General features: G+C 38.8%; 2 protein-coding genes across 2 annotated transcripts in view; both read right to left on the minus strand.

The window, feature by feature from the left end:
• Positions 1-16032: 16032 nt before the first annotated feature.
• On the minus strand, positions 16033-18009 carry LOC110092332 (umecyanin-like). The gene is made up of 2 exons (XM_028697489.1): positions 17666-18009; positions 16033-16476 (listed from the first exon to the last, which is right to left on the minus strand). Exons 1-2 carry the CDS (start codon positions 17868-17870, stop codon positions 16259-16261), a joined length of 423 nt encoding a protein of 140 aa, XP_028553322.1. The 5' UTR covers positions 17871-18009; the 3' UTR covers positions 16033-16258.
• Positions 18010-18714: 705 nt separating this feature from the next.
• Positions 18715-20261, minus strand: part of LOC110092333 (S-norcoclaurine synthase 1-like) — a 7736-nt gene continuing 6189 nt past the window's right edge. The window contains exons 2-4 of the mRNA XM_028697464.1: positions 19951-20198; positions 19556-19880; positions 18715-18962 (exon numbers count right to left, since the gene is read on the minus strand). Of these exons, the coding sequence (XP_028553297.1) occupies positions 18720-18962; positions 19556-19880; positions 19951-20198 (816 nt within the window). The 3' untranslated portion in view covers positions 18715-18719. The remainder of the gene's footprint in view (positions 18963-19555; positions 19881-19950; positions 20199-20261) is intronic.

Raw genomic sequence — 20261 nt, forward strand, 5'->3', positions numbered from 1 at the left:
TTATAAGCCTGTTTCTAACCCATCGGTGCAAGTACTTCTATAATTATTTAAAAATTAATATTATTATAGATAACTTAATTAGTACGAAAGACAAAACAAAAGAAGAGAAGGGAGAAGACCAGCCAAGCTTAGGGTTGTTTGGTAGCACCTAGGATTTCATTTAAGTAGTGTTGCGTCATGGAGTGTTCGTAGCAGTAGAGAAATATATAGTTTAATGTCTTAGCGTTGTACGAAGAACCAGTACACAAGCAGATAGAGAGAGGGTGTAACATTCATAAAATATACCAGAGTTTGTACGTGGAAACCATTAAAAAGGGGGAAAAATCATGGGGCCTGGTCTAGTTTGAATGAATCGACTAGTATTTGCAGTCGATTACAAATGAGGCCCTTCCTTGGGAGAATGTCTTGGCTTGATGGTACAAATGTACATCATATAGAGTAAATTACATGGTGGGAATTACAATATAGACATGTTTGTTTGGTTGACACGACCATAGTTGCTAGGATAGAGGTCAGAAAGACCCTTGTCTGGTGATGGAGGTCGGAAGGACCATAGTATAGGTGATTGATGTCAGAAGGACCGTTGTCAACAGGAAAGAGGTCCGAAAGATCATAGTTGGTAGGAGACTGGGGTCAGAAAGACCGTTGGTTGGTGATGGAGATCGGAAGGATCATAGTAGGCGACGGAGGTCAGAAGGACTATAATCGGCAGAAGACAGGGGTCAGAAAGACCGTTATGGTGATGGAGGTCGGAAGGACCATAGTAGGTGACGGAAGCCGGAAGAATTGTATTCGGTAGAAGATAGGGGTCAGAAAGACCATTGTCTTAGGGCCATACTTTGATAGAACTACGGGCCTCAAGTGGTGGTTCGACAGAAGTCCGGGCCTCAAATGATGATCCGGTAAAAGTCCAGGTGTCAAGTGGTGGTCCGGTGGAAGTCCAGGCCTCAGGTGGTGGTCCGGCGGGAGTCCGGGCCTTAGGTGGGGGTCCGGCGTAGCAACGATGTCAAGCGGCTGTCCAACGAAGGTGAGGGCTTCAAGTGGTGGTCCGGCGGAGCAACGACGTCAAGCGGTGGTCTGACGAAGGTGAGGCCTTCAATTGGTGGTCCGGCGGAGCAACGACGATAGGTGGTGGTCTGACGGAGCTTAGGCCCTTAAGTGGTGGTCCGGCGGAACTCCAGCGTTAGATGGTGGTTCGGTGGAGGAGAGGGGCTTCAAGTGGTGGTCCGGCGGAGCAATGGCATTAGGCGGTGGTCCGATAGAGCTCAGGCCCTTAAGTGGTGGTCCGGCAAAACTCTGGCGTCACGTGGTGATTCGGTGGATGAAAGGGCCTGAAGTGGTGGTCTGGCGGAGCAACGAAGTTAAGCGGTGGTCCGGCGGAGCTCAGGCCCTTAAGTGGTGGTCCGGTAGAAATCCGGCGTCAGGTGGTGGTTCGGTGAAAGAGAGGGCTTAAAGTGGTGGTCCAGCGGAGCAATGACGTTAGGTGGTGGTCCGGTGGAGCTCAGGCCCTTAAGTGGTGGTCTAACAGAACTCTGGCATTAGGCGGTGGTTCGACTGAGGAGAGCGCTTCAAGAGGTGGTTCGGCGGAGCAATGACATTAGGCGGTGGTCCGGCGGAGCTTAGGCCCTTAAGTGGTGGCCATGCGAAACTCCGACGTCAGGTGGTGGTCAACGGAGGAGGGCCTCAAGTGGTGGTCCGGTGGAGCAACGACGTTAGGCTGTGGTCCGACGGAGCTCAGGCTCTTAAGTGGTGGTCCGGCTGAACTCCGACATCAGGCGGTGGTTCGGCGGAGGAGAGGGCCTCAAGTGGTGGTCTGACGGAGCAACAATGTTAGGCGGTGGTCAGGTGAAACTCCGTCGTTATGCGGTGGCCTGGTGGAGCACAGGGCCTCAAGTGGTGCTCCGGCGGAGCAACGACGTCAGGCGGTGGTCCGGTGGAAGTCCGGGCCTCAAGTGTTGGTTCGACGAATGTGAGGGCCTCAAGTGGTGGTCCGGCAAGACTTCAGCATTGGTCGAGGAGGAGCTTCTTCCTTCTCTTCCTTCTCTTCTCGCTTTGATCATGTATCCCCTCTCAAGAGGAATGAGGGGGTCTATTTATAGATTTCTGGAGTGACGTGACATGTAAATAAGTGAGAGATCAAGGGTAAAGGGGGAGTGGTTGGATGGATTGCCGATGTTGAATCCCTTAATCATGGACCATTTGATGGACATTTGAATGTCTTAGTGATGTCGGAATTTGGTGATCATGGGCTCGTTGGATCTCTCTCGTCGACCCGCTCGATTCGATTATAACTACGTATTGTTCGGAAACCGTTTAGTAATCCAAATTGTGTTTTGAACCTTCCAATAGTGCTTTGGGTCCTTTATTTGGACTTATTTGGGCTCGAATTGAGTCAAATTTGATGTCGTTGGGTTTGTATTTCCGAGACATTTAGTTTGACTGTAAGTTTACTGAAATCGGAGTTCGGATGGTCCCAATTTTAATTTTGGAAGTTTCCAATTTGATTTTGCATCGAGATTCGTGCCTGATCAAGATAATTTTTTGAGGACGTATCAAGTAGGATTTCATAAATCATCTAAATCCAAATTTACGAAATCATGCGGGTTAAATCTTGAAAAATGTTTAGTAACATTCATGATATATCTTGTTAAATCTTATGCGACTGTTTGGCTATGAGCATTAAATCCTGAAATGAGCGAATTCTTCTTACCTCTCGCACCAATAGAGTGTAAAATCTGCTGAATCAAAGGATTTTGGAAATCCGGGATTTGCCACAAAAATGGGTAATTTTTCGTCTACCATAGCTTTCATTTACCGTGAAAATTGGTTTTGCATTTTAGGCCATTTGGCTAGATTTTGCTCTAATTTGCCTCAAATCTGGCCTAAATCCTGCTACTAAATAGCCCCTTAGAGAGGTAAAAGCTTTCGAAGCCTTCATAATTACAAAGACAAAGTTAGTTAATAATCAACGTCCAGATGTGATAAAGTAATGAGCAACAGATCAAAGCTAGAAGGAATCAAACGTACAAAGAGTAAGACTGCTCCAATACATCTGCTGGTTCTGCTCCATTACCCCTGCAGTTCTGCTTTATACATATTAATTATTGTTATCATTCCCCCTCAAGTTGGTGCTTCCAGCAATGTAACCAGCTTGTCTACAAGAGTCTGAATATGAGATATGGATAGTGGTTTTGCAAATATATATACAAGTTGATCCTCATTTCAAACATGTTATAATGTGATTTGCTTTGATACAATCATGAATAAAATGACAATCTACTTCAATGTGTTTGTACAAGTATGAAACATATGGTTATTTGCAAGAGCAATAGCAGAGGTGTCACCAATGAACAAAGTAGTAGAAGTAGCGGAAGAGCAGTTAAAATCAGTGAGTAAGCAACGTATCCAGATGATTTCAAAAGCTGCTAAAGTGATAGCCTTATATTTGACTTCTGTCACGACCCGACCCAAGACGGATCCCACCCGCACCGGGCCGCGACCAGCCAAACAAAACGACAGACCAGGATCTGGCTTTGGAATTTGCTTCGGAACTGATTCTTCCAAATATTTCAACTCAAAAACAGACACACACAGAGCTACTATGAAGCATCAAATGCAGCGGAACAAATCATCTATATTTTTCTTTTCCTCAAAACAATCATCTACAAATACACAGAAGCTGCTAAAGTGATAGCCTTGTATTGACTTCAGTAGAAGACCGAGAGATAAATGCTTACTTTCTAACACTCTATGAAATAAGATAAGTGCCTATAAATATGCAATAACTGAAAGTTGATTTGCAATTAAATGAATCACTAGCCCAATCAGAATCTATATAAGCTTGTAGGTTGATATAATCCTTATACAATGGAATACCAAGCTTAAGGGTTCCTTAAAGGTAACAATGTAATCATTTTAACTCTTCACAATGAAATACGAGAGGTCAATGCATATGTTAACATAGCTTATTAACAGCAAATGAAATATCATGACGAGTCAAGGTGACATACTACAGGGACCCAAGCAACTGATGATATACAATGCAGGGTTACTAAATTCAGTAGAATTAACAGGTGCAGTAAGCTTCTTAAATATTGGACTAGGTCTGGGAACATATTTTGAATTCTACAGACCAACCCATGGGCGGGCAAGTGCAGGAGCCATCTTTACTTCAGCTGAGTAGGAATAATGTTATTGCTGATGCCTAACCTAGAGCTTACATTAGCCTCTGGGTTATCTTTCATGGAAGCTACGGACAAATTCTTAACTAAACAAAGAAAAATGCCAATACAAATTAAATGGGAGAAATAAGTAGCACAGGCAACCTGTCTATGATACCAAGATAACTTGGTATAAAAGATAAAACAATAGAAGAGAGAAGACCATCGAAGCTTAGAGAGGTGAAAGTTTTTTATGCTTTTCCAACCTATGTTTCTCAATACAATGCTCTCATTATATAAAGAGAAGCCTTCATAATTACAAAGATGGAGTTGGTTAATAACCAAGAGTCCATATGTGATTAAGTAATAAGAATTCGACCAAAGCCAAAAGGAATCAAATGTACAAAGAGTATGATTGCTCCAATACATCTGTTGGTTCTTTTCCATACACCTATAGTTCTTCTTTATACATATTAATTATTATTATCAACTATAATTATATGTGGCTGTTGTGTATCGGACAAGATGATATGGAAATAAAAAAGATTGAATTTATATTTCCCATTATAACAATAATAGGATTATGACATCTCATCAAAATATTGTTCAGAATAAATAAATAAACTCATATTTATTATGAGCAATAAAAGTATATTAGCTATGGTGTATTCTATTCTAACCTTATTCACATCCTTCTTTCATACCCCGAAAAAAGGGGAAATAAATATTATAGCTCCTTAGTTTCTCGCTAGGGTTTCCACTTGGGCGATTTCGGCGCTCATCGGTCGATTGGGCATGTGCTCCTCGGTGCTCCAGGGAAGTTTTTTCTTCCCTTATTTTCTTTTTCTGTGGTGATTTTGTGTTTCGTTTTGTTTTCGTTTCGGCTCCTCCGACCTTTCTCGTTGCAATGGTGGGGAAACGGTTGTGCGATCCTAGTTTTTTGGAACGATCGTTGAAATCTCGGTCTTTTCTCGATGCTCTTGATGGTAGCTCCTCCGATGGTTGATTTCCTGACCTCAAACCTTCTTCATTTTGTGGTTTACAATCATTGTGGATTTTGGAGGAGGAAATCAATGCCCTTATGATTCCTTTTAATTTTCCTTAATTGGGTTTTTCCCTTATAAGAGGCCTTCTCTAGAATATATTGGTAAGTTTTTTTCTCTCTTAACCTTACGGGTGAGGTTTATGTTACTTTGTTTGATCAAACTTATGTCTTGATCAAGTTGAGTAATGACCTTGATTATTATAGAATTTTCTGTCATCGTTCATACTTAGTTCATAATTGCTATATGAAGTTGACCAAATGGTCTCCTCTGGTTGATGTTGGTGTTGAGTCGCATGTTTTCCCTGTCTTGGTCTATTATCCCAATCTCCGACCTCATTTGTTTTCTCCCTGTATCCTCTTTGGTTTTGGTTAGATTTTTGGTCGGCCTCTAAAGGTTGATATAGCTACTTCCGTGGGTTCTAGAGCGTTTGTAGCTCGTGTGCTTGTTAAGCTTGACATCACGAAATTATATCCCGATAAAGTCTGGTTGGGTCCTGAGAATCTGGCCTATATTCAACATGTGTCGATGGAAGCTTTCCCAGCCTTTTGTGCTTCGTGTAAAATTTTAGGACATTTGAGTGGTGATTGCTGGCCTCTTCAGGTTGCCCCGCCAAATGTTGTTCTTGTAGTATCTAAACCGTTGACTGTGAATGTTAGCTATGAGGGTGATACAGAGATAAATTATGTTTCTTGTGATGCCATTGATGGAGCTCTAATTTTGTGTTCTGCTGTGGGTAATGATGGGAATGTTGCAGGCAATGACAATATTGTTAATAATTTTGTTGACGAAGTAATTAATATTGTTTTTTATTTGTCTAATGATTTGAAATTGAATTTTGCTATTGGTGAGGCTAATCGGCCTGATGCTGAGTTAGGTTGTGTGGTGGCACTTAAATTGGATGATGTAACTATGGCTAATGCTGATGCACTGGATGGTCTAGATAACGCGTCGCTTGTTCTGGATGGGGTTATGGTTCTTGTTGGCTGCTCTTACTTGAATGTTTCCATTTCGGTTGGGGAAGATGCGGAGTCCACTGCTCTTGTTTGTGAGTCGTTGAACTCTATTAACTGTTGCATGAACCTGATAGTTAGTCCTACTAGTGAGAAGGATGAGGAGGTGTTGGGTGATGATTCTAAATCCTTAAATTCTGAGGAGGCTGGGGTTTCAACGGGGATTCTTGTGTCGTCTGAGCTCCACAGTTCTCCCCTTGCTATCTTGGAGCCTTTAGTTGATGTTCCCATTTAATTATGTCATTTCCAATGCTGGTATGTTACCACACCTAGCGAAGAATAATGTTTGGAGCCAATGCGATTGGTTAGATGAGGACATTTTTTTAGCTGATGGGGAAGATATTCATTTTGATTTAGTTCATCCTCAAGTTGCAGATGGTGGTTTCTCCAAAAATAATGTTAAGCGTAGTAAAAGCAAACCAAAAAAGAAATGGTTTTTCTCTTTGGAGTTTTTCTGTTGTGGTTTGCTGGTTTATCTTGATTTTGGTTCTTTGGCGGCATCGTTTTTAGATTAGGAGAATGATGAAGTAGATTTCCTGCAAGCTCCTTGGACGATCATGGCTTGGTTGGCAACCTAAGTTGTTATGTGGTCTTTTGGTTGTTTTCTTTTTCCCTCCTTGGATGGTCCCAAGCTTGGCAACCAGGGGCGGTCTGAGTCGTATTGGCTGGGGGATTTCTAATTTTATTTCGTTTAGATTGCTTGGCCCGATCGATTATTGTAATTTTTCCTGTAATTTTCATCTATGTGGCCATTATTTGATAAACATTCAAATAAATACTAAAGTTTATATCTACTATCTCTAACGCTCCAAGATGTATCACAACCATGACATTTGAGCAATCAAGGTAAATAATGATAGCAAATATATTTATTGGTTCCAATTTAGTTTTCAATAAAGCAATGGCATTTTTATGTGTTTGGTTGATTTACAGGTTGCATATTGTATGAATATTTTAAATTCATAACTAAAATCAAATAAAAAGTAAAGTTCAGTTCAATCCTTCATCACTAAGTTAACTTCATGCGATCCAATATTCTCTTACCCTCAAGCTTAATTGCAAAGAGCTGCATCATATAATCTTAAAAATCCAAGTTCTTATAATATGGCTTTCCTTCCTCAGCAAGTCACACCCAAGGTCTCGAAGGCGGTAACACCACGACAACAGAAAATATACATAAATAACTATAAAATATCTCTCTCTACCAACGTGAATTTTTTAGTCCGCAATAAGCATGATTGCCAACGACCATTCATGAGTTCAGTTTATAGAGTTACAAGTTTGAGCTCGAACTCGAGTTCAACCTGGCTCAAGTCGTAACCTTATTGAGCTGCTCGATTAACTTAAAATATTTTTTTTAATTTTAATTTTAATTAGCATTATATATTATATTTTAACCTTCTTAAATTTATTCTATATTAAAATAAAATTATAAAATTAAAAGTTTTAATTTAATATTATGAAATCAAGCTCAACAATCAAGTCAAGTTTTTTACAAACAAGCTAAAACAATCAAAGAGAACTCGAGCCTATAAATTTTTAACGAGCCGAGCTCAAGATAAGTAAAAAAGCTCAAGCTCAATAAAACATAAATAAATTTAATTTAATTAGCTAGCTAGTCACTTCAGACTCCCAACTCGGAGAGATTATTATGTGCAGATACCGAACGGAAGGAACTGTCCGATTTTCTCTCCGTCTACATTAAAAGCGGAGCTATCACAATCAATTATTATAAATAGAGAAAAAAACTGAAAAATTCTCCCGGCCAACATCCACACATAATAATTCATACTCCACTCGACTTTTTTATATCCTAACTGTAACAGTCAGTCTGCTCATCACGCCTAATTGTAACTGTCAGTCTGTACACAACTCCCCTTGGCCTATTGGTTGAGAGCTTAGGCTTCCAACTAAGAGGTTCAAGGTTCGAGTCCATGTGTATGCGTTATGTGTGTGAGTTTACCTTAAATGGCCTAAATGTCCCAAAAAAAAACTGTCAGTCTGCAATTTTTTAGTCTTTTTAAGTGCAAAAATCAATTCGAAACATCAGAAATCAATCTTAAGTGGCGCTTAAAAGTTGGACAAAGAAACCCTTAAAAGTTAAAACCAAAAAAAAAAATATCTGAATGGTCGCGGGTGGGCCCGACGGCGTGCACTATCTCTTGCATATCTATTGCGTGTGCAAGTTGTCCATTCACTCCGCTCAAATTTTATTAAAATATAATAAATAATTTAATTATATTAAAGGATAATATAATAAAATATAATAGATAATTAAATTATTAAAAAATTTAAAAGTAAGCCCGATTGCCCGTTTTACATGGACTTAGGCTGACGCACACAAATAATTTAAAGTAATTATTAATAAATATAAAATATTAAAATTAAATTTTATTTAAGTTTTTAAATACACGGCGGCAGTGCAGGTTCGCGCGAGGCAGCGGGCATCTCGGGCGGGGGCAGCGAGCAGAGGGCGGGGGCAGCTGGCGCGGGCGGGAATCAATTTTTTAATTTAAAGGGTTTTCGGGTTGACCCTCCGTCAACCCGAACCCGACCCGTTTTTTTCAAACGGTTCGAATCTGTGAACCGAACCCGACCATTTTTTCAAACTGGTTGGGTCCAACCCGGATTTCTGGGTCGGGTCCAGGTTCGATTTTCATGTCATATCAAATATGACAACCTACATACACATGAAATAAATGTATCAAGGCAATAATTAACCACTCTCCAATATCTAATCCAAACACCAAATTTTAAAAGGTCCTCATATAATATGGGTTAAGCAAAACCTTCGAAATAGAACGTTCATTCAGAAATTACCCTGAAAACTACCCGTGATAATGACTATCTATTTTAACGGTAATAACCTAAACTCTTACAAGTCAGTGTAGCAAATCATCAATACAAAAACAAGAATATGAATAGAAAAATGATGGGAGGCACAAAGAGAAACGATAGTTTTCTAACTATTAAAATATTCAGATACACCTGATCCAATAGAGAAGATAGACCAAAACAATCAACTTAGAACACTCAAAGCGGGCAGCATGGTTCATAATAACCTCACCATAAGAGGAGGGACACAAACAATTAGCATGCGAAGGGAAAAAAAATCATATTACTTGATGAAGATGATAAGTGGACAAACGCTGCTCGCACGCTGATTTTATTAGCTTCGTTGATTCGAGCTTCACAGGGCGGTTGTAGGCTGTTGGAAGAGAAGGAAGTGGGAGGGAGAGTTGCTCGCGATTTCGGAACTACGGTGAAACATGATTGCCGTCGATTAGGCAAAAGGGCAGGATGTAGGTATATGGAAAAATTTATCAAATTATCCCTATTATAAAGAGTATTTTATACTTTTTTTTAGGATGAAATTGCCTACTAACATAATGCGGGTCTGCCCTAGTATTATAAGATGTCCATATTATTATTTATGCTTTTCTCTTTAGGATAAAGAAAGGTCAAATAAAATATTTTAATGACCCAAAAAAGGGCCTTTTAATTAAATACTAACAAAATACATACATAAATTCAAAAGTTAAATTTCATTTAAGTTTATAAAATTAAAATTTATGAAAAAACCTTAAACAAAGTTTATTCTACTATTTATATATATATAAGTCTTTTTTATCCCTTTCATGATCTATGATAAGAAAGGCCAAAAAGAAATATCACGTGCATAAGTCACCATTATTAACAGTACAACGCTTTGACCGGCTCGTTTTTTTTTTTTTTTTATCATTTTTTAAATAATCTTATTATTTTATTTATTTTTTTTGAAAATTTGTAGGTGTATTAACATTATTTCAAATTGAGGCTCATCATGATTATTTGGAGAAACATTTCAGTTTGCTTTGTTTTTCGATTATAGCAATCAATGTATTTATTCGGCAAGCTATTCTTCTGGTTCTTCTTATATTGTTTTTAGAAACTTATGAACGGAAAACTATATTTCATCAACATAGTAATTAAGTACTTTCCACAAAACTTCACAACAACTTTATAAAAATATACAACTAAACCATTCAAACGGACTCTCTGATCTATATTGAGCCAAACAAACATAAAATTAACTCAAAATTCAAATGGCAAGCCCTCATAAGCTGATTAGTCTCATTGAAATAAATGGAGTCCTATGACGTCTAGAACACACGTAGTAAAGAGATAAACAGTGAGCGTCGATTGCTTGAACAAGATATAGCAACCTACTAATATAAGAGGAGAAGAGAGGTGCAAGCCAAGAGAGGATCTGAGATTATTCGATGTACTTTAAAAATGTTGAAAAATCATGTGGACCAACCCAATTGAAATGAAATCGCAATGTTTTGTTGACTACAAATGATGTGTTGCCTTGGGAAGGCATTGGATCTAATGAGCTAATAGTGCATCGTAATATGACTTTACATTGATTGGGGCTGGAAGAATTTAGTGAAATGAGAGTTATTCTCAATAGAGTGTTTGTATGTTTTATTTGGTCGGTAGGATGTTAGTCGGGTGACGAGGTCAGAGGGGCCGTAGTCGGCAACTGAGATAAGAGGGCACATTGTCGGTTACAAAGGTCAGTAAAGGGATGTAGTCGATGGAGATGGAGGTCAGAGTGTCTGTAGTAAGAGGCGACATAGATGGAGGGGTCAATATTGGCGAGCTGGAGGTTAGCAGGACTAGTAGTGGAGGGTGATAGAGGTTGGGAGGTCTATAGCCGGTAGGCGATTGAGGAAAGGAGGGACCGTATCAACAGGAGACAGATGTCAAAGGGACCGTAGTCTGGTGGCAACAGAGTTGAGGGACCGTAGTCGATGGACAATGTGGTCGAAATGGTCGCAGTCGGTCCGCGATGGTGGTCAAAATGGATCGTAGTCAACTGGGGACAAAGATCAAAGGACAAGATCGGTGGTGATGGAGGTCGGAGGGAGCACAATCGACAACGACAGAGGTCAGAGGGCGCTTGTTGTGAAGAGATGATCAAAGGATGTAGGACGAGAATAGAACGATGTGATCAGAATAGCTATGGTCATGGGCGACAGAGTCGAAGGGACCATAATTCATCCGTCATAAATAGAAATCTGATATCTAATGGAGCTTCATCCATTCACAATGGACTCCTATTGAAATGAATCTTATACTTTGACGTTCTATTCAGAATGGAGCATCTCGTGCATGAAGTTGCATCCACTTTCATTCGCGAATGAAGATTGGCATAAGTTAGGGGTGTAAATGAGTCGAGTTGAGCTCGAGTCAAAGGGTGTTCGAGCTTGACTGTGTAAGTCAAATCAGAGCTCAAACTCGAGTCGTGCTCGACTCGCGAAATCTGAATGAGCTCATCAAGCTGCTCATCGAGACACTCGATTTCGGTTTCACACCCGCCAGCTATTTTCCTGCCTGATTTCTCGGCTAGCGGCAAAGTGCAAAGCGATTCATTTGTTCCTACGACGAATAAAAATGAGTCCCGAGTGTTTTGTAGCTGAAGCTTTAATGTCTTTTTTTTTTTTAAAAAAAAACCAACTAATTATGTAGATGTAGCTTTATATATATATAGTAAAGAGAAAGAGCATGTAGGCGTGGAGCACAATACGCATTGAATCGGAGTTGATGTTTTGGGACGCGCACGATTATATTTATCTGGTCTGTATGGGAAACATGCGCCTGACATTCCAAAAAAAATCATAGTTAAGTAATTAAACTACCAATTCTCCACTACATGGTCATCACAAACGATGATGGGCTATGGAATGGCCAGGGAGAAGAGATAAGAAACCTAGAGAAGAGAGTGATTTGGCAGGATTTGGGATTCCATTTCCGAAACATTTTTTACTATATCGGCTAGAAGGACTGTGCCATCTGGCCTCCCGACCGGACTGCCAATAGATTCGACTCGTTATTTAGCTCCTACTCACCGATCTTCGACGGAGCTGAAATCGGCAAGGCATTGATATATCGGAACAAATGCTGAACCGTTTAATTTGCGAATACTGTAGCATCATTTCTCATTTTATGGCAATTTTTTTTTAATATATTATATATATTTTCTTTTTGGATATGTTGTCAAAATTGACACCACACAAAATCCAACTCGGATCAGACCCGGAAAAATTTGAATTTGGGTCAACCCATTTTTGAAACAGGCCAGGTTCATTTTGGATTTTTGACCCATTTGACTCGTTTGTATTTTGTAATCTCGCATTACTTTCCCTGCATCTATCGCATTTGCCCGTCAGTCCATCATTGTTGATCTTGTTTTTCTCCAGATCCTAAGGTAAAAGGGTTGACCTGGTCAAATTGACCAGGCTAATCCCCAAAACCCCTCTCATTTAATTCAATGGGTCAAACCAGGTTTGCTGAGCCTAGACCCAAGCCCTGGGTCAACCTGGTTAACCAGGTCAACCTAGGTTGACCCAAATTGACCCAAACTCTTCCCTATTCAATTTCAAATTCAATTCATGACTTCTTAAGCTCAAATCTCACCTCCCCTAGACCCAATGGGTCAGACCCAACCCATTGGGCCTAGTCCGTGGCCTTGGGTTAATCTGGTTGACCCACTTAGCCTATTTGAGCCCAAATTGATTTTAATTCAATCCCCTTTTTGGGAAGAAAAATATCGGATCCTTAATTGAGAGTATTCTCGGACTCCGACCTAATCCCATGAGAAACAAAATTCCATAATAAATAAACCCCACTCGAGCTGATGTATCGGGTGGGGGAAAACCCCTGACACTGATCAAGTCGTATTATCACCCATCGTGGTGTGCTGTCAAGAGCTGCTATCCTCAATGGTTGATCGTATGTATGATCTAATCTGCCCTCCCATCGGCCCTCTTGTGAATAGTGCGGATGCCTCCGATTGTCTCTATCCCTTGGGGTGGTGCGGTTGTATACCCTCTACACTCGGTAGCTGAGCGGTGTCCTTTCGGAGGTCCACAAACATTTTTGTAACTGTCTGTCGTGTCACTCAATCACTACATCAAGCTCGAACCAGTCCGCCACTCCGCTAGTCTAGGCCAGTCGCGTCCGCTCCTCTGCGAGATCATGACAACTCACGAGACCGTTGCTCCATCCATTTGTTTCGCGGCAAGACTGTCGGTCCGAAACTTTTGTCTTCCGATCACGATACCATCGCTGCCGCTGGATAGGCCTCATAGCTCATCTGGCCACTCTAATGCGACCCACCCACAATAGGAAATTCTTGAATTATCGGCGGTTATGTGACCGTCGGTACTAACGGCGGTTTTTTAAATGACCGCCGTCGGAATTAATTAGCGGTGATTAAATAACCGCTGGTTATTCTACCGGAATTAGTTATTACCAGTGGTTTAAACCGCAGGTGTTAAGTAATTTCGTTTCGACGGTCCGAACCACCAGAACCTCGCCGGAAAAAACCCTAAAATAAGTCATCCCCAACCTTCCATTTCATTTGCTCCATCGTCCTCTCTCTCCCTTCCGACAATCGCCTCGTCTCCTCCGCCCTCTCGTGCGATCGAGACGCTCCTCCGGCTGCAGACAAGCTCCCTCTGGCCGCCGACAAGCTCCCTCCGGCCGAAGATCTCGACCCCGCTCCGGCATCAAAGCAAGGCCGAAGATCTCGCCAACTACTCTGTGAATCCATCGTACGAGTCACGTAGGTTTGCATTTTTTTTTTTTTCAACCATAGGAATTGTTATATAGTGTGCTCGTATAGTACACTTATATGGCGCAAAAGCAATTGTTCTATATGATCAAGAAACATGTAGGAGACTTTTCTTTTTGGTGACTTAGCTCATCTCACACACTTGAATGAGAAAGTCGTGCCAATTGTTACTTGAAATAGTTTACAGGATATACGACACATTTATGAAAATATGAATCCCCTTAATTTAGGTAACTAATATGTATGTTATTGGGGGGACTTGCGCACTCATGACTTGATATATGATTAATGCTTTTAATTTATTATGAAGTGTTTAATTGAGATGATAATTATATATATATTGAAGATATCCCACGTGGTGATTATTAATGTAATTGAATTTTCATAGGAAGATAAATAATTTTTACTTTTACCACCTTAAGATAATTTTCATAGGCTAAAAAAGCTCATGTGACTATAATTTTTGGAGTTTGTGAATAGAAATTTATTATAATAAAACTCATTCTAATATCAATATATTTTATAGATTTATTCTCGCAGGATGATTTTGTACGAGCTCGAGAAAGTCGTCAGTCCACTGATGAGGGATCATCTTCATGATCGACCTAGATTTCTAAGTATCATACTGGTCAGATGTTGTTGAAGGAAGGCAGAGGGGGAGGGTATATGGCTTGGGTTCACAAGGCTATGCTAATGAGGGCAGTTCATCCACCTCAGCATTTTATGATCCTAGTGGAGCTGAAGAAAGTGTAAGCCAGAGGGTAACATCACTGACGAGAAAGATAGAAGAGATGAGAAAGGTTCAAAATGAGATACAGGCAGAGATGCGATCCTACAGAAATGAAAATCAAAAGTAGAAAGAGCAAGAACAAGTGCAGCCACATGCATCACCAGACAGCGAGGATATGGAGGAGGATTAGTACTCTTTTTTGTTTGATGAACTTATGATGAACTTTTTATAAACTTATTTCGTTTGATGAACTTATGTGTAAACTTATGATCAACTTATTTGGTTTTACTTATTGTTTGGTTATGAACTTATTATGAGTTGATTTGTTTTAATGAATATATTTGTGATAATTATTGACTTATTGTGATTGATTATAGTGGCGTGTTGCTCATATTTGTGAAAATTATTGTATTTTCTGTGCAAGTTTAGAGTTTATAGTTAAAATCAGTAAAATAGAGGGGAGGTTGTCAATTTTTTTTTTCAAATGCTACATATTTCCGACGGCCAACAAGCGATTTGGCCGCCGGAAACTTCGATACTGGACGGCTAACCATAGCCGCCGAAAGTTTACTAAAACCACCGGCTAATACCGGCGGTTTGCAGACAGTGTCCCGCGATATGACGTCGGTCTCATCGCCGAGAATTCCTTCGTTTATGATCGCCGATAAATCACAAGCAGTTTACCGGCAGTCTACGCTGTTAGAACGATGATAACCATACCGGCAGTTGAACAGCCGGTACGCCGTCGATAAAAAAATCGGCTGTCACCGGCGCTCTGACTGCCGAAAACTAACCGATGGTATGAAACGCTGGTGAAAAAATCGCTGGAAAAGGTTTCCTACGTGGTTTTTACCGGCGGCTTTCGAACCGTCGAAAGCCGTCGGTGTTTTACAAAACCGCCGAAAATCTAATGCTAACCGCTGGAACAAACAGCCGGTAATGAGTGATTTTCTTATAGTGAGCATGAAGCAGGTCGACGTCGACCCCGCTCCCAAAGGTCGCACTCATTGTCGTCGCGCTGCCTAGCCTGTCGTCGCCCATTTTTTGAATCAAAAGGGACAATGGTTTGGGTCGGGTCAACCCGGCAACCCGTACTATTGACAGGTCTAACCTCCACTTCTAACACTAAAAAATAAATTTCGTGTATATTATTTTTTTTCTCATATCAATTTTTATATTTATTTTCTAACATAAAAATGGATTTATGAATAGCGCAACTTCAATATTGATGTCGTACTGGTCATAGCCAAGATAAAATATAAAAATGCATTTTCATTTACCGCTCGGGTACGTATACGCTCGCATGAGCTGCAAACAGACGAATGACGTTCAGTTGGAGATGAACCCGAAGAGGTAACACCCATTTCCATTGAACCAAAAATATCATAAAATACTTTGATTACCATGGAATTCATGCAACCATAAATATAACAAGATTAACTTTCAAACCACAAAAAGTCCATCATTCACAATCTTCTCATGAGTTTTATATATGTTTTCATCCCTAATATGCACTTATTAACTTCAACACAATGTCTTAACCTTCACTAAGTAGTTTGTTCATACATGTCAAAGTAATAATGTTTTTGTTTGTTTACTTCCACATAACACAACAATGAAAACATGTCATTAAAAAAAACTAATCTGACATCTTTAGATCATAATTCTCATCATAAATGAAGGGGATTGGCCTATCCTGAAGGCTGACATTGAACTTGAACAGATACCTTTAGACCGAGAAAACAGTAATTGCCAAAACTGCAGATAAAGTAATGCATTCCTTCTTCAATAATAGAAACAGTTGCTGGCCCTATCTCAATGGTTCTGAAAGCATTCTCAGCATTGCAGTTCTCAAACTCTCTCCTTGAAACCTGCTTCACATCATACAAACCTGTGTCGAACCTGAAAACTATTCTCACAACATAATTATATTCAGAAGAATGTATATTCATCTCAATTGAATATATGACTACAATTTTTTTATTTGTTTTTCTGTCATATTTGATGTTATGTGGCATAAGTCATCACTCAATATAAATAAACTATTAGATAATGTAGTGAAATTTAGAAGACAAATACAATTAAATTAGAAGATAATAGAATTAAACTATTAGAAAATTTAAAGTATGATCACAACAACAAAAAAGTATGAGATGAAAATTTTAGAAGAAACTTTCTCAATGTCTACATGAGTATATGAAATTTTTGGGAGAAATTTTATTAATATATGTTGGATAAAGGCAAATTCAATGAAGGGGCTATTAGTTTTTTGAAAATGGGTTTAACATAAAAGGAATCTGCACACTCCTATATGCACTTTGAGATATTTAACAGGAAGTTATCGCGCGGGTCATGACAATTGAACTCATATCTCATATACCTCAGAAATGAGAGCTCACTTGATATCACTCATATTGCAACGGGGAGTCTCCGCCAACAGGAATGCGAGGGGCACACATGGACCAATAGATCACTCATATCGCAAATCACCAACTCAACAAATCACTCATATCGCAAATTAATTCACTTACTCAATTGGCAATTTAATTCATTTTAAATATATTTGAAAATTGTCTGATTTTGACTTATTCCGAATACACGGTAGGAGGAAAGCTTTGCTTGCCGCCCGCCCACCCAATCGCCAGTCACCATCGCCTACAGCCGCTGGCAAACACCGCCACCATTAACGTACGTACGCCGTTGGTTACCACTATTATCAATCATCACCACTATAACCACTAGCCAACACCGCACATGTTGCCGACAGTATCCTAGCCATCACCAGCCACCACCATTAAGCTTAAAATTAAATTCATTTTACTTCAAATCAAGCATAAAAAAAAAAAAAAATTTTCATTAACTCTACATTCACCCAAATAACTCTAACATTTCAAATACACTGCATTTACTCATACTGTACTCCATCTTACTCATACTGTACTCCATCTTACTCTCTTAAGTATTAGACACTCACAAGTATAAACACGAAAGAAAAACATATGAGAATCAACAATATTACGTAAAATCATTGGAAAGCAGCCCCATTTCGACACTAAACATAACAAAATATTCTATCAGAATATTTTTCTGATCATTACCTAGATTGTCACCAACGAAGAATGACTGATTACTGGACCAAGTGATGTAGAAATCGTTGCTTGCAGGGATGGACCAGATCGAGCCACCGACTAGATGATTATGGGATTGAGAGGAAACCATTTTCATGAATATGACGAGTACTTGGAGCGACGAGATGATCAACCTTGAACGACTGGATCTCCATGAAGAATCTGTTGGCTGCATTTTGCAGGTTTGGAGGGGAAGGGGAAACTTTTGACAGTTATTATTGGAGATAGGCGGTTTCCTTAGAAGGATTCCAAAGCCTCCTTCGGTCACTTGGTTGAGCGGTTCTCTTTAAGCTTTTGGATTGGCTTAGGCAGGGAATCATAAAGGCTTTGTTTGGTTTGAAGGAATTAACGGTTGGACAAGATTTGTCAATAGGAAAAAAAAAATCACATTTTTTTAGTCAAATTCGACACCTATTGTAAAATTTTTAAGTAGTTATTTGGGATTATTTTTAATTTTTTGAAAAAATATTTAGTTTGTATTTTTAATTATTTTTTTACTTTTTTTTTAAATAAAAATCACCCCCTCATTGGCCATTATTGCCACTTGTCATCACTCTCTTATGCCTTATTCGATATCGAGCCCCACATATTTTCTAAATCTTTTTTAATTTTTTTGTCTACACATAACTTTCTTAACATAGGTCATTTCTAATATCTCTATATTCTCTTAAACAGGTTCTTGAAAGGCCGATATTTTATGTGACCAAATCATCCAAGGCCACAGAAAAATATAAAAAACATATTATTGATAGTAAATACTTTTTTTTTCAAACCCAACAAAATTCATGCATTTATAGTAAAAATGATGATAATAATATATATAGGTAGGCAGAAAGTCAACAAACCCCATCTGATATCAAATAAATACTAAAGTTCAGAAACTTCAATCCTTCGATCATTACTAAGGTTTTGTTTGGGCGGCTTTTTTTTTTTGCTTCTTAAAATAACTTTTTAATTAAAAAAATTAATTTTTATACTAAAAAAATATTTTGAGAAGCAATAAAAAATCCGTCCCAAACAAAGCTTAAGTTAACTTCATGCGATCCAGTAAGCTCTTCCCCTCAAGCTTACTTGCGAAGAGCTGCTTCATGTAATCTTGAAAATCCAAGCTCTTGTAGCGTGGCTTTCCTTCATCAGCAAGCTCTGATATTGGTCCTACAATATCACCAAAATTCAAGGTATGGAATGCAGCAACTGATATTCTTTCCTTCTCATTGCTCACAACAGCTCGGTGCTCGATGCTCTTGTATTTCCCATTGCACAGTATCTATTGTTAAAACAGAAACAAATATATATTTCAATTAAACTTCAAGGGCAAGAATAAAGTATTATTAGGCTTCGTTTGGGACGACTTTCTTATTGTTTCTTAAACAGCTTTTTAGTAAACTTTTGTACTAAAAAACTGGTTTAAGAAGTAGTAAAAAAACCGTCCCAAACAAAATCTTAGAGTTTTTCACTGTTTTGTTTTTCAGATCGTTATCATGTTTTTTTTTTTCTTTCTTACTATTTTTTAAAAATTTATACTGTGAGAAACATCTTTTTACTATCAGTAAACTGTGATAACAATAACTTTAAAAAAAAATTATTTTCCGTATAGCGGCTCTGCAATTATTTTTACAAATTATTTTCCGTATAGCGGCTCTGCAATTTCTACTTATGATCTATTTGGGTCAACTTTTTCACAATTTTACTTTTCATACTGATATCAAATTTCTATTTTGTAATTATTTTTTCCAAAATAGCATTGTATCTATTTGTTAATTATTTTCTCTTCTAACTTTAGTAGCTATAAAAAATACTTCTACCATAACTTCTATCAAGAGTTGCAATCACCTCAAAAGAACTCTTAAGCAAGATTACCTCAATGATGTCACCAATATTAACAATAAAAGCTCCAGGAAGAGGTTCAATGGCAAGCCATCCTCCATTTCTTCTAATCTGTAATCCCTTCATTTCATTCACTTGAAGCAGTATTGTCAATCCTGCAACATCAGAGTGTGGAGAAAGCCCTAAGACTTTCTCTGGATTTAAACATGGAGGATAGTAATTCATCCTCAAGGATTGAATCCCATCTTTAAAAATATCAGTAAGATTTTCATGTTCCAGTCCAAGGTTCTTTGACATAACAGTAAGAAGGTAATTTGCAACTCTCTTCACCTCTATTGAATAGTTGGAGAGTGTCTCACTGCAAACTATAAAAAATTACTCTCATATAAAAAAAATGGAGATAGGTGGAATAATAGTATAATTATTACCTGAATGAAGGTGGATTAGAAGGCCATAGTTGCATTAACCTTAGGTGTGGAGGCAGAACAGTGAGAAAAAGCATATCGCCCCAATCTAGTTTTTGCTCTTCTGATTGAACAAAGGCATTTCCATAGCCTTCAACTTCTCCTGGTAATTGTGCTACTTTCTCCTTCTCTTCCAATGGAAGCTGAAAGAATTCTTCCAAGTTTTTCTTTAATTTGTTTATGATTTCCTCAGGTACACCATGATTTATAAGCTGCATTAATGAGCAAATCAAAATGGTAAAGAAGATGAGAGGACAATGACATTTTTTCATGCT

The sequence above is a fragment of the Dendrobium catenatum genome, unplaced genomic scaffold (genome assembly GCF_001605985.2).
Source record: "Dendrobium catenatum unplaced genomic scaffold, ASM160598v2 fragScaff_scaffold_943, whole genome shotgun sequence".
NCBI lineage: Eukaryota > Viridiplantae > Streptophyta > Magnoliopsida > Asparagales > Orchidaceae > Dendrobium > Dendrobium catenatum.

What these genes read in the sequence shown, in the direction of transcription:
- LOC110092332 (XM_028697489.1), bottom strand. Translation starts at nt 17,870, where the DNA reads ATGCAGCCAACAGATTCTTCATGGAGATCCAGTCGTTCAAGGTTGATC. An exon ending in CTTCGTTGGTGACAATCTAG is followed by an intron (nt 16,477 to 17,665) that starts GTAATGATCAGA and finishes TTGTGAGAATAG; the next exon opens with TTTTCAGGTTCGACACAGGT.